The following is a 14034-nucleotide window of genomic DNA, read 5'->3' on the forward strand; positions in this document are numbered from 1 at the left end:
TCACTTTGCGTCCGTCGTCCGTAAACTTTTACAAAAATCTTCTCCTCTGAAACTACTGGGCCAAATTTGACCAAACTTGGCCACAATCATCATTGGGGTATCTAGTTTAAAAAATGTGTCCGGTGACCCAGCCAACCAACCAAGATGGCCGCCATGGCTAAAAATAGAACATAGGGGTAAAATGTAGATTTTGGCATATATCTCTGAAACCAAAGCATTTAGAGCAAATCTGACATGGGGTAAAATTGTTTATTAGGTCAAGATCTATCTGCCCTGAAATTTTCAGATGAATCGGACAACCCGTTGTTGGGTTGCTGCCCCTGAATTGGTAATTTTAAGGAAATTTTGCCGTTTTTGGTTATTATCTTGAATATTATTATAGGTAGAGATAAACTGTAAACAGCAATAATGTTCAGCAAAGTAAGATCTACAAATAAGTCAACATGACCAAAATTGTCAGTTGACCCCTTAAGGAGTTATTGCCCTTTATAGTCAATTTTTAACCATTTTTAGTAAATTTTTGTAATTTTTTACAAAAATCTTCTCCTCTGAAGCTACTAAGACAAATTTAACCAAACTTGTCCACAATCATCATTAGGGTATCTAGTTTAAAAAATGTGTCCGATGACCCTGCATGCGAACCAAGATGGCTGACATGGCTAAAAAATAGTACATAGGGTAAAATGCAGTTTTTGGCTCATATCTCTGAAACCAAAGCATTTAGAGCAAATCTGATGAGAATAAAATTGTTCATTAGGTCAAGATCTATCTGCCCTGAAATTTTTAGACCAATCAGGCAACACGTTGTTGGGTTGCTGCCCCTGAATTGGTAATTTTAAGGAAATTTTGCCGCTTTTGGTTATTATCTTGAATATTATTATAGATAGAGATAAACTGTAAACAGCAATAATGTACAGCAAAGTTAGATCTACAAATAAGGCAACATGACCAAAATTGTCAATTGACCCCTTAAGGAGTTATTGCCCTTTATAGTCAATTTTTTACAATTTTCGTAAATTTTGTAAATTTTTGTAAATTTTTACAAAGTATTTTCCACTGTAATTACCGGGCCAAGTTCATTATAGATAGAGATAGTAGTAAGGAGCAAGAATGTTCAGTAAAGTAAGATCTACAAACACATCACCATCACCAAAACACAATTTTGTCATGAATCCATCTGTGTCCTTTGTTTAATATGCACATAGACCAAGGTGAGCGACACAGGCTCTTTAGAGCCTCTAGTTTTGTTCATTTATAAGGAAAAAAATTCTCATTTTCAACTTGGAAACAGTTTAATCCTTTACTTTATTGTAATGGAAAATGAACTATTTTCAACTTGGAAAAAGTTTATTCTTTTACCTGTCAAAATTTAGATTGATTGCTGTTTGCCTAATGTCCAGTGGCAAATATTTCTGGCATGTTCAAGACCAGTATATTTTAAGAAATACCCATTCAATTCAGTTTTTAATAGAACGATTGCAATAATTAATTAAAATTTCACTGCATTTTTTTTTATTTTTACTTTTCATTTTGACATTGTTGGTTCCCCAATAGTCACTATACAAAAATTGTTTCAATAATTTCTAAAATTACATCATTTTTAACATCAGTATCATTTTTCAAATGCACGCTAGTAAATAAGTGCCTACTGTTGGTGTCATATAAACGTTAAAACAAAACCATATTTTTATTTTTATTTGTTTTGTTACTCTTCATTAATTAAGTTTCGTACTAAAATTGTACACTGGTGCTATTTTATGACCATATAGCTTAAGTATGTTGTTATGATTATTTTTTATTAATTCATTTTTTAAATCAAATATTTGTTTATGTTTTTACAATCTAATTGAAATTAAATCTCTGCACTCGTTCATTTTTTCCACACAGCAACCAAGCATAAAAAATATGAGCGAGTGCTGAGATTTAATTTTAATTAAATTGATGTTTTTTATCACTTTATGTTCTTTTCATTTAAGATGCAGACATGATGCACAGAGCATTGCTTATGCTTTAAATGACAAACTCTCTTTCTTGACAAAATTTTGATACATAAATGTTGAAATTTTTTTTTTTTTAATATTAAATTTCCAACAACATTGTGTACAACCAAAGAATTACTTCCTTTTATTATGTTTCCTTACTGTTAAAGAATTCGTTAAAATATCATAACAAATATTACAAACAGATTTTTAATCCTCAGTTTTTTTCAAGAGTTGACTAATTTAAATGCATGCATTGAGGTAATCATTGCTGTATATTCTGTTTTCTTTTGATAAACAACATGAAATAGTAATCATTAATGAATTCACAATTTCAGAATCATCAAGTGCATTCTGGGAAATGTTCAATGCATACACCAAAATGTTTTTTTTTGCTAATAATATCCTCAAGAGTTAAACCGACACATTGATGTGAAATTATTTTCTTTTTGGGTTCAAATAAAGTAATTACCCAGAGTCCTTTAGTGAATTGCAACATACATTGCAAGCTGCTTTTTCAGTCTTTAAAAGCAATCTTTGAAAAAAAAGACCTTAGAAGATCATAATCACAAATTACGAAAAAGAAAGGAAAATTCAAACTAAAAGACAAGATGACTATTATGAGTGACAGCTATGTATGAATATCCAAGTTGTAAAATTCTTTAAAAACAAATGATGTAAATACTACTTCAGAAAAAGAATTTACGCAGCTTTCATGCATGATTTATCAGTTTCCTGGTTGAATATCATCTTCAATGTCAGTTTCAGTTTTATATAATGTAGGTCTACAAAGCCCTCTGTGTTCATATATACTTATTATAGAAGAGGTGAAGAAAGAGATTTTTATCTATAGTTTGAATTCCATCCTTATTTTTCTTGTAAAAGGGCAAAGCAAAGATGCATAATAAAAGGCAATGTTATAGTTCAATTTTTTTCATTTAATATTGTTTATAGGATTTTTGTGTAAATGTTGTCAAAACAAAACCACTTTATATCTTGCTGAAGGATGTATTGTAATCTACCTATTTTATCGTTGAAGGCCCTCATGCCTTCAAGATTAAAAAAAAATATAAAAAAAAAACAGTTTCTTTTGGTTATTATCCAATTATTCCTTGGGAATTTTCTCACTTAAACTATTGAAATTTTTGTATTTTAAATATAAATTTAAGGCCTATCTTCAATCTTTTCTGTTCTTTTGTTAAAATATGTTTTAGCTGCTGTCCCCCATACACATAATTGCAATAAATATGCTTACTTATGAAAGAAATATCTTATAATAACGAGGTTATGTAAACCTTTTAATCTATTATTTACAATGTCTATTTTTACCATTACTATGTCACATTGGTGCTTTTGTTCAGTGTTGTTTATTTTTTATAATTTGTTGTGTATAAGTTTTAGTTATAGAATAAAGAAGTTGTCAGTTTCAAGTTTCTTATTCTTTTGTTGTTTTGCAGCTACAAATGGCATAAACCACTCATGTATAACAGTGTTACCTCATTTTCATGATACTTCCATTTGAATTTTATCAAGAGCTATTTAAAAAATTAATAGCTACTAGTTCTATAATTTAAGTGACATTATTCATCTGAACTGTTTTAAATTCAACACCTAACATTTATGGGGGTAAAAATTGCATGCAGTACAGATGAATTCCTATAGCCACTGTTATGATGCTGTTTGTATAGTTCTGATGCTGTTTGTACAATTCTGGTGCTGTTTGTACAGTTCTGATGCTGTTTGTACTGTTCTAATGCTGTTTATACAGTTCTGATGCTGTTTGTTCAGGTCTGGTGTTGTTTATACAGTTCTGATGCTGTTTGTACAGTTCTCGTGCTGTTTGTACAGTTCTAATGCTGTTTGTACTGTTCTGATGCTGTTTGTACAGTTCTGATGCTAATTGTACAGTAGAGTTCTGGTGCTGTTTGTACAGTTCTGATGCTGTTTGTACAGTTCTGATGCGGTTTGTACAGTTCTGGTGCTGTTTGTACAGTTCTGGTGCTTTTTGTACTGTTCTGATGCTGTTTGTACAGTTCTAGTGCTGTTTGTACTGTTCTGGTGCTGTTTGTACTGTTCTAATGCTGTGTAGTGTTCTGATGCTGTTTGTACTGTTCTGATGCTGTTTGTACAGTTCTGGTGCTGTTTGTACTGTTCTAATGCTGTGTACTGTTCTGATGCTTTTTGTACAGTTCTGGTGCTGTTTGTACTGTTCTAATGCTGTTTACTGTTCTGATGCTGTTTGTACTGTTCTGGTGCTATTTGTACTGTTCTGATGCATGCTGTTTGTATTGTTCTGATGCTGTTTGTATTGTTCTGATGCTGTTTGTACAGTTCTGGTGCTGTTTGTACTGTTCTAATGCTGTGTACTGTTCTGATGCTGTTTGTACTGTTCTGATGCTGTGTCATGTTCTGATGCTGTTTGTACTGTTCTGGTGCTGTTTGTTCAGGTCTGGTGTTGTTTGTTTAGTTCTGATTTTAGAAAGCAGTAAATGGAAGGGAATTCTTTTAATATTGACGTCGTTAACAATTTTACAAAATAAGAGTACACATATGTGTCTTATGTGATGAACTAAGATAGTCCCATTACAAAACTTTTTTTTTTGGGGGGTGGGGGTTGCATTTAATAACTTCTGTGCAACAGGGTCAATTCGCATAAATACCGACCTCAATATTCCTTTATGTGTGTCTGTCCTATTATCTCGGTATACAGCGTTATTACAATAAATAAAATTGTTAGCTGCTTTGTCCGGTGGAACTGAGCACAAAACGCTCTCTTAGATTACTGGATAAGTTTTTCAGTCCTGAAACAATTAAATCATATTATTTTAACAAATAACTGTCGAAAATTTTGATCATGATCAGTCATACTTTACAATTTAATGTAGAAAGAATCCAAAGCTATATACCAGCTTTTCACTTCTGCACCAAGAATTGCAATAAGAAGTTAAGAAATCTTGAGAGTTGCTAGAAGGAATAGAGAGTGGATACCTAGAGAGCTTTCAAAAATCTTAAGTCCAATACAAACGGACAATACCATGGCCAAAAATAAAAACGTCAAAAGGACAAACAACAATAAGAAAACATCGCATAAAAAACTTAAAGACTGTGAAACACGAACCCTACCAAAAACTAGGGTTGGAAGGGCTTGCGATATTTCAGTCACCTGTACCTGGGACTATTATACTAACCAATAATCCAGCCTGTACCAAATAACAGTCAAATGGATCATATATAAACATCGAATTTGCGGTTTCAAGAACAAAGAGTGTTGTTTTCTATATCAACATCGGAAGTTGTTGAAGAATTGAAGTGTTATTAAATCATAATATGTTCCGGTTAGCTTTTTGAGAGTTTAAGATACAAATGGTAATTCGATAAGCAGAGAGATATAGCTTGCATATTTTATCATAAAAAAGTTCACATTATCTTCTACGTTTTCCTTTTAAACAGTTTCCAATTAAAGGTTGAACTTCAATAAATAACTTTGTGATGGTGATTATTTAATTTTTAGATGTTGATAAACCAAACATATAGTCTCTTTTGGTCATATAGCTATTCGCGTGGTTCGGTACTTATACATCACACCTGACACTTGACTTTCAGATATTTAAAAGCCGCGATATAGCCTTTTTGTGCTGAGGCGGCATAAAGCAAACACCAATCAACCATTTCAAATATTTGGCTATGTGTTTTCCTGATGAAGGAGCTAATCCATGGAGAAAAGCGCTACGGACGCATATGATTTAAAGTGTTATTCTATTATTATTCCTTGTACGTCCAAAAACGGTACAGTTATACGAGGCGGGTCTGGACGGGGTTTACAGAATAGATATTAAAGAACAAACCAAATAGATATTATAGAAAAAATTGCCTAAAGATTTAAAGAATACAGAATTGAGGACCCCATCACCCTCGCCCAAATCAAGACACCCAGTTACTTTTGGCAAAAATAACAGGATGGGTTAATGAGACACTAACCTAAAGAAATATAAAACCACGTATACGTTTGTACAACACACAACCAATTTCTCAGTGCATTGTACTGATCACTACATCCCAGTTTAGTTCATGCAGGTTATCTTGTAATTATACTAATCAGGTCAGTTAAATTAGAATACATATAAAATCTACCATTGCCAGTAGATTTAGTTGTGTTCTAAGCGGAAATATCTTATGAATTAAAGGGAAATATGGTATCTGTCAATGCGACAGTGACTCAACGACATAATACACGAAAAGACCGTGTTCCAATTCGATGTATATGAGTAAGTTCTTACTTATCCACGTGAACTTTTAAGTTGAAGAGCAACAGAAGCGTCATTGTTTTCTATGTGTCAACTAAATGTCACAAATGTTGATGTTTTTTTCTTTTCTTAAAATTTATATTTAATCATCTATCTGAAAAACAGAGGCAGAAATACAATGGGGACAATTAAAAAATTATAAGTCGTAGAAAAACAATTACCATTACATAAAAGATAGATGATGCAAGGACAAAAAGATAGATGATGCAAGGACAAAAAGATAGATGATGCAAGGACAAAAAGATATAAGAGGCAGAAGATACCAAAAAGGGAAAATTCAAAATTATAAGTCGAAATAAACCCGACCATGATGGCACTAAAACGAAATACGATGAAAAGACAAACAAAAGTCTTCAAACTTAAAATATTTAAAGACTTATAGCGGGTGAAGTTTTATGATGATGCTAGCTTCTTTCCTGAGAGGATCCTGTGTACAAATCTGGCTTGGGTGAATAAAGGATTCAGTCGGAAAGAAAAGGGGCACAGTTGATTCAAATAAGTCGGTTTTTTGTATGAATTACAGTGCATGATTTGTTAGGATTTTTTTATTTTTACAAAGTATGATTTATCGCTTAGTATGTATACATTTTACCATCAAATTGTTACTGTCCTCATGTGATTGCAAATTATACTAGATGACTCCGTCTTCAACTGAGGGGTTTATGTAGAATCGGGTACAACACCCATATACTGGCTATGAAACCACTTGAGATGCATTCGGTTAAGCAAAAGGACAGCCCGTGACAATGTTCTTGTTCCCGAATTATGGGAGAGGCGAAATATACCAAAGGGACATTCAGACTCATAAGTCGAAATTTGACTGACAAAGCCATGACAGAAAAGGAAAAGACCAAAAGAGAAACAACAGTTAACAAAACACAACAAAGGATGCTAAAAACTGAGCAACACAAACCCAACCAAAACCCGGGGGTGATCTCAGGTGCTCCGGAAGGGTAAGCAGATCCTGCTCCACATGAGGCACCCGTCGTGTTGCTCATGTGAGTACAAACCCGGTGATAGGTCTAATTCGGTAGGTCACATTCGGGGAAAAGGAGGGCAGGATTGTGGTTACGACGCTTAGAACATACCCGTCGTCATCTGGGAAACAGATATTATTCCATAACGGTCAACCAACTCGTGATGGCGTCCGTTAAATTTTCGAAGGGATGATTTCAACTTCACCACTTGGAACTCTTGGTTAAATGCCTTCCTGAGTGGTCAGCAACCCTCAATGAAGGAAATGATGTTGAGTTTCTTCAAAGAAAGTTCGTGTGAAAAGTGGCAAACAATTGCTGATTTGTCAATCTTCTCTTACTGTTATGAAAAAAGACTTGCTTACCTAGCACAAGGATTTATATCTTATATACGTCCTTGCCTATCGTGATCCTTTGAAGATATAGAGGAACGTTCCTTGTCAGTTATTGGCTGAATAGAGTCGTGGAAAAGTTTGGAACACAAAAAGAACAGATACAAAAAGTAGTAAACTAGATACTTATTTCAAACTAAAAACTTGTTTTTTAAAGAAATTTATCTATCTTTAAACAATTTTCGATTGAGAAGTGCCATATGTAAAATCAGAATCAGTGCCCATGATCTTAAAATAGAAAGAGACAGGTATAAAACTTTATACATAGAAAGAGATCAGAGACTTTGGAAGAAATGTACCCTAGCTTGATTTGGTTGAAAATGAACAACAATTTATTACTAGTTATCCAGCATACAACGTGATAGGGAGATATTTTTCAATGAGATAAACAATATTTGTCATAACTTTACAGATCGTTCAAAAAAGGTAAAACTTGTTTGGTTATTTACTAATGAAATTTGTCCTAAAATATTTAGGGAATTATGTTATTAAATATAAAAATAAGAAGATGTGGAATAATTACCAATGAGACAACTCTCCACAAGAGACCAAATGACAAGAAATTAACAACTATAGGTCACCGTACGGCCTTCAACAATGAGCAAAACCCATACCGCATAGTCAGCTATAAAAGGCCCCGAAATGACAAATGTAAAACAATTCAATCGTGAAAACTAACGGCCTAATTTGTGTACAATAATGAACGAAAAACAAATATGATACACAGAAACAAACGACAACCACTGAATCACAGCCTACTGACTTGGGACAAGCACATACAGAATGTGGCGGGGTTAAACATGTTAGCGCCGGGGCGCCCAACCTTCCCCTAACCTAAATGTCTAGATGTTAGACGAAACATAAATTAAAATACGTAATAAGGATGATTATTGTAATGTATTAATGGTTCTGGTCCTGTCTGGAATAAAATGTACATGATTTATAAGATGAAGAAATATATGTAACTCTATAACTATATGAACATTTAATATTTCATTTCAATGTAAAACATTTGTTTTTGTTACAAATCATAATGTATCGTTTTGTGTGTATAAATGTCATGCTGTCCATCAAGGACGGTTACAATACCACTTACCCATATATCGCGAACCTTTTTACTATGCATATTAAATCATATCGTATTTGTGTACACACTGCAATTTTTACCGATCTCGATCTCCAATACGACGAGTATGCGTTATCTCCCTTACATCAGAAGACGGAAAAACAAAAAAAATAATTCTTCATACTAGTTATTTTTACATCACTGCTGTTTTCACTGTTTTGTGTCTTATTCCGTTTTTCATCGAAAAATCCAAACTGCTTTAAAACTAAGCTTAATTTGGTAAGAGATTTAGAGTTATCATACAGTTATTTCTGAATAGATACAGAATTAGGCCATACGTTTTCTCAATTGAATTGTTTCACATTTTTCATATCGGGGCCTTTTATATTCGACTACATGGTATGGGTATTTTTCTTTGCTGGAGGCCGTACTATTGCTTACATACACTTTATTTCAAATTTGGTGGATAGTTGTTCGAGTCATTGGCAATCATACTTATTTTTATACAGAAGAAAATGCGCATAGAAGGATTCTGGACATCACAGAATGACTGCTTTAGTGTCAACAATATCATGCCGAAAGAAAACCAAACTAAAATCAAATATAGAATTTTTTTTCTCAGAGAAAATTTAAACGGGATGATCATATCAAGCGACCGTTATGGTAGTGGGTTATGATGTCTTGCATGATGTTCTAATAAAAGGGGCGAAAATTGGAACAGACTAAATGTGGCCTGGGATTATAATATATTGGTCCCAGATGTTAAACAAAACTATTCTATTAGGTTTTTTTTTTCAGAATATGCAAAATTAACTTTATCGTAGAAGCAAATTTATGACTACATTAGCTTTTGACCAAGTAATAGCTAGTGCATCTATGAAGTACTTAGTCAGTAAAATTTCAAGGAATTTCGATAATTCATTGTTTCAATTGCAAAAAAATGGCATGCATGCTTGAAGAAGACGGGAACCAAGACTGAATTCGACAAACAAAATGTTTGTTTTGTTTTTGTTTTTGATTTTTGTTTGGGAGGGGGGGGGGGGGGTCATATTGGCAATTCTTACTATGACTGTACTACGCTCCCCATGAGAATTTGTACAGTAATTATTTAAAATAAGTGTCTACATATATTAAGAAAAAGTATTTGATATCTTCAAATATATCATCATTCCGAGCATCATTCCTAGACCACAGATTGACAATTTCTGATACAGTGTATGGTACGACATGACGGGAGAAAACATAAGTCACTTTACTCAGGGATTTGTATAGTAAGTATACTATATAAATCCTTGCTTTTGTCATTAAGATTGAATTCATGATTTAATTTTTTTAAATGAACTGATTTACTTTTAATAGTGTTTCACTTATAAGACAGTCATGATTCTCTGTTCTCGGCATGTTCCTTTAAATAACACATGAACACCAAAGTAAAAATAAACATTTAATTTTTGGAAATGATTCACTCTGGAATTTTTTATCACCTGTCCCTAAATTTCGAGTGGCGTTACCGAGCTCGTACCTGTCAAATGACGTCATCACAACTTCCGGGCCATGGGGACTGTATTGTGAGGTGAATCTGTGCTGGCGGGTAATACACAAATTAGCTTTTTTGTTACATCAATTCACAACTAGACTGTGAACAGTAGACTGATAATGAGTTGTAAATAAGTTCTCGCTCCTGATATTCTCCTGGCATTGATTTTTTGTGTTGTTTTTTCCATGGAACATGGCTGACGATTTTTGGTAGCATAGAATGGGGTGAGCTCTGTTTGTGTATTGATCATGATAAGAAATGGTATATACTATTGGGGAATTTACTGTAATTCATTCTCAAAAATTGAATAAGGATAAGATGGAGGAATTGTGGAAATTAGTGCAAAATAAAGAGAGGATTATTGAGTCTCAAAGAGATGAAATTGAAAGACTAAAAGCAGCAGTGTTTCACCTAAAACAAGAAAAGAAGGAACTTCAGGAGAAGGTGACATCTCTTACACAGAATGACAGGTGTGTATAGTAATTGATATTGATCTAGTAACAGGTTGTGTATAATATAATCATAATGTAATGAATGGTAATAATTGATTACTGCTGGTAATACACATGCCAATTACACAGTTGGATTAAACATACTGTTACATTATAATAAACATTGAGTACAATGATTTAAAGGACCCTTAAGCTGTTTATACTTAGAAAGTTCCTTATTTGACACAAACTGAAGAAAAGAATACTGATAGTTGAAAAATATTTTAATATAGAGATGTGAGCCTACAAGGTCTACTCAGTTGCACCTCTACTGTTGCAAAAGAATTTTAAATCCAAAAGCCACAATCTTGTTATATTCCCAGCACTGTTAACTATTTTAACTTTCAGAACAAAAGTTCTATTTTCATTTTTTGACAGAGTAATCAAAGTTTAAAAGATTGGTGTTAAATGTATTTTGAAAAAAAATTTAAACAAAATGCATAATTTTGTTTCCAGAATTCAGCTAAATTGTAAATTTTAACTAGCTAACGGTACACGTACTTCACAACACAATGTGTCCTGTTTACAATCTGGGACTATTATACTTCCCGTTAGTATAATAGTCCCAGTTACAATGTTACAATGTACATATTGAACATCAGTAGTTTTTATCAATAAATATATCCTTTCTTTTCTCAAGAGGAAAAAAATATGGGTTGGCCTAGGACTCTTACATGTAGGTTGTAGCAGACTTAGTTTTAAAACTAAAAACTATAATGATCTATAATGATATTCAGCTAATGTAACAGTATATAAATTGCCTTTTCGGTACTCAAAAGTTACAACATTGATTGAAAAAATTGGCAAAAGTACAATGTGTAGGATGAAAAAAACTATTGAATTAAAGTCAAACAATTAAATCAATCAAATTGATAACTACAGTTACAATTTCACATAAAACTGATAATTACTACAGGGAGATCAAAAAAATATTTCTGAAATACTTTGGCTCCAAAGTTGCACTACAATGAATCAATCATTCAGGTTCAGAGTGCACTTTTTGTCAGAGTGATTGACATTATCAGATTTAAAACTGTCAAAAAAGGCAGAATTATTCCACATATGTTTCACGTTGTCACGCACCTGCAGTTATTCAGTTGCAAATGCATCATTGGAAGAATTTTTCTCAAATGTCTTGTGTACAAAGGCAACTCTGCTACAATAACTCAATAAGTGTACTTTGCACAAAAGCCAAACACTGTAGAGGTTTTATAAAATAAGATTTTATAATATTTATGCAGATCTAGAAGAAACAAAATCAAACCTTAAACAATGTATACTGTAAATTCTAAAATTATAGCAAGGTTTTTATTAAAGTAAATATTGGATCTGGGTGAGTACAGCAATAATAAGAACTTACATCCTGAAATTGAGTAATTAAATTTGATATTGGTTGGTCATGTCAAATCATAATTTAATTAATGCTCACAATAATTTCTGAATTTACAGTAGTTATTTACTGACTCTGCACCTTGAAAAAATAGGCTCTGAAAATTTCTCTGTGAATGAAAGGGTTCTAGAGAAGATGCTTGTTATTCTGGATGTGTTCATTATACCTTGACCCCAAAAGACAACAGAGAAAAGATCAGCTACATGTACATGATGTACATTGTATATTAATTCAGCAACACACATATTAAAGTTTTGTTTGTAATTTCTTAATATTGCAAGTCACCATTTTCAGTATGGCCAATAGCTCAGTCAAGCCTATTGAAAATATGTATGTTATATTTATTTTCTTTCTAAAGTCGAAGTTTTTTTCATGCAGAGACAGATATTGATTGAATTTATCAGAAATATGAAATATGTTGTATTAACTCAGAAAACAGCATTGTTTCCTGAGCCAAAAATTAGATTGATTAAAATGATTGATGTGTACCAAACAAAAATGTTTTAAGCTTTTAACACATCACTACATAAAACAAAAAGAATTCTGTTGTAGACAGAATTACCACATCAAAGATAAAGGTTGAATAAAATCAAAGTGTAGAAATAGTCTTAACCTGTACTTAAGTAACTTTCCTGTTACACTTAAAATTTGTATTTTTTTTAATTGGAAAAGGAGAGTTAAACTGAGAGTTTCAAGTGATCTTAAAAAACAATTGTTGATTTTCGGGTTTGATACATGTATTTGTATGCAAGATTAAACTTTGAGAATACAATTTAGTTTATGCAGAGCAAAAAACTAGACACTACATGTAGCTGTCTAAGTATAGTTAGTTTACAATTTATTTCAAGGTCAAGTCAAAATCTATTTGATGCATAATAGTTTAAAAACAATATGTTCACTATACTTATTTAGTGGAAAACCACAGGGTTAATAAAAATATAGATGAGAAAAATAAAACAGTAAAACAGTTAATCAATTAGGTCCTGAGAAGTGGGTAGGCTGGAACCATTGGGATAAATTTGACAGCTTCTGTATAATAATAGCATGGTTGTTAAGATCAGAAATTTTGCTTTACAATATGCCTGATATGTTGCATGAACATCCTTGCATAAAGTTGTTGTAAGGGGCCTCTGATTTAAAATAGGATGTCAATTTTCATCCAGCAATAGATGGCATATTTAGATTTGTGAATAATAATAATGAGTGATACATTGAAAATTATAGTTTTTACTAAATCTTTGCCGGCAATTAAACTTTTTTACTGGGCCAGGCAGGTTTTGAGAAATTAATATACCGGTACCTCTATAAATGATATGGACATATATATCCTACATCATGTACATGCATTTTATGTATTTGTCAAATATAAATTGGATAGAAGATACTTCAACATAGGTGCTGTTGGTGTCACAGCTGTGTTTGTAAAATTATACAAAAGTAAATTTTTGTACCTTATATGTACTAACATATGTGTATTGATTAGATGTGTAAAATTCAACAATCAATCATTTAAAAATAATACTGTGAAACAGAGAACACTGTTTCTCTTTCAGTTTTTATACGACCGCAAACAAATTTTTGTGGTCGTATATTGGTATGACGTTGGCGTCGTCGTTGTCGTCCGAAGACACATTAGTTTTCGCACTCTAACTTTAGTTTAAGTGAATGGATCTCAATGAAATTTTACCATAAGGTTCAATTCCACAAAAGGAAGGTGGGGATTGGTTTTGGGGGTTATGGTACCAACAGTTAAGGAATTAGGGGCCAAAAATAAGCATTTTTGTAACTTCCAGACATAACTTGTGTGTAAGTGTATGGATCTCTCTGACATTGTACCACAAGGTTCCATATCACAAAGGGAATGCTGGGATTGATTTTGGGGGTAATTGCCTCCAAATCTT

The 14034-nt window shown here is 32.6% G+C and overlaps 1 protein-coding gene and 1 long non-coding RNA gene across 3 annotated transcripts in view; both read left to right on the forward strand.

The window, feature by feature from the left end:
• Positions 1–3409, forward strand: part of LOC127700058 (uncharacterized) — an 18186-nt gene extending 14777 nt beyond the window's left edge. The window contains exon 2 of the long non-coding RNA XR_007981417.1: positions 257–3409. This is a non-coding gene — a long non-coding RNA (uncharacterized LOC127700058). The remainder of the gene's footprint in view (positions 1–256) is intronic.
• Positions 3410–10245: 6836 nt separating this feature from the next.
• LOC127700055 (IQ motif and SEC7 domain-containing protein 2-like) overlaps positions 10246–14034 on the forward strand; it is a 93872-nt gene continuing 90083 nt past the window's right edge. For both annotated transcript variants that reach the window (XM_052203510.1, XM_052203511.1), the window contains exon 1: positions 10246–10722. In XM_052203510.1, coding sequence (XP_052059470.1) covers positions 10511–10722 — 212 coding nt within the window. In that variant the 5' untranslated portion in view covers positions 10246–10510. The remainder of the gene's footprint in view (positions 10723–14034) is intronic.

Source organism: Mytilus californianus, unplaced genomic scaffold (assembly GCF_021869535.1).
Source record: "Mytilus californianus isolate M0D057914Y unplaced genomic scaffold, xbMytCali1.0.p SCAF_47, whole genome shotgun sequence".
Classification (NCBI taxonomy): Eukaryota; Metazoa; Mollusca; class Bivalvia; order Mytilida; family Mytilidae; genus Mytilus; species Mytilus californianus.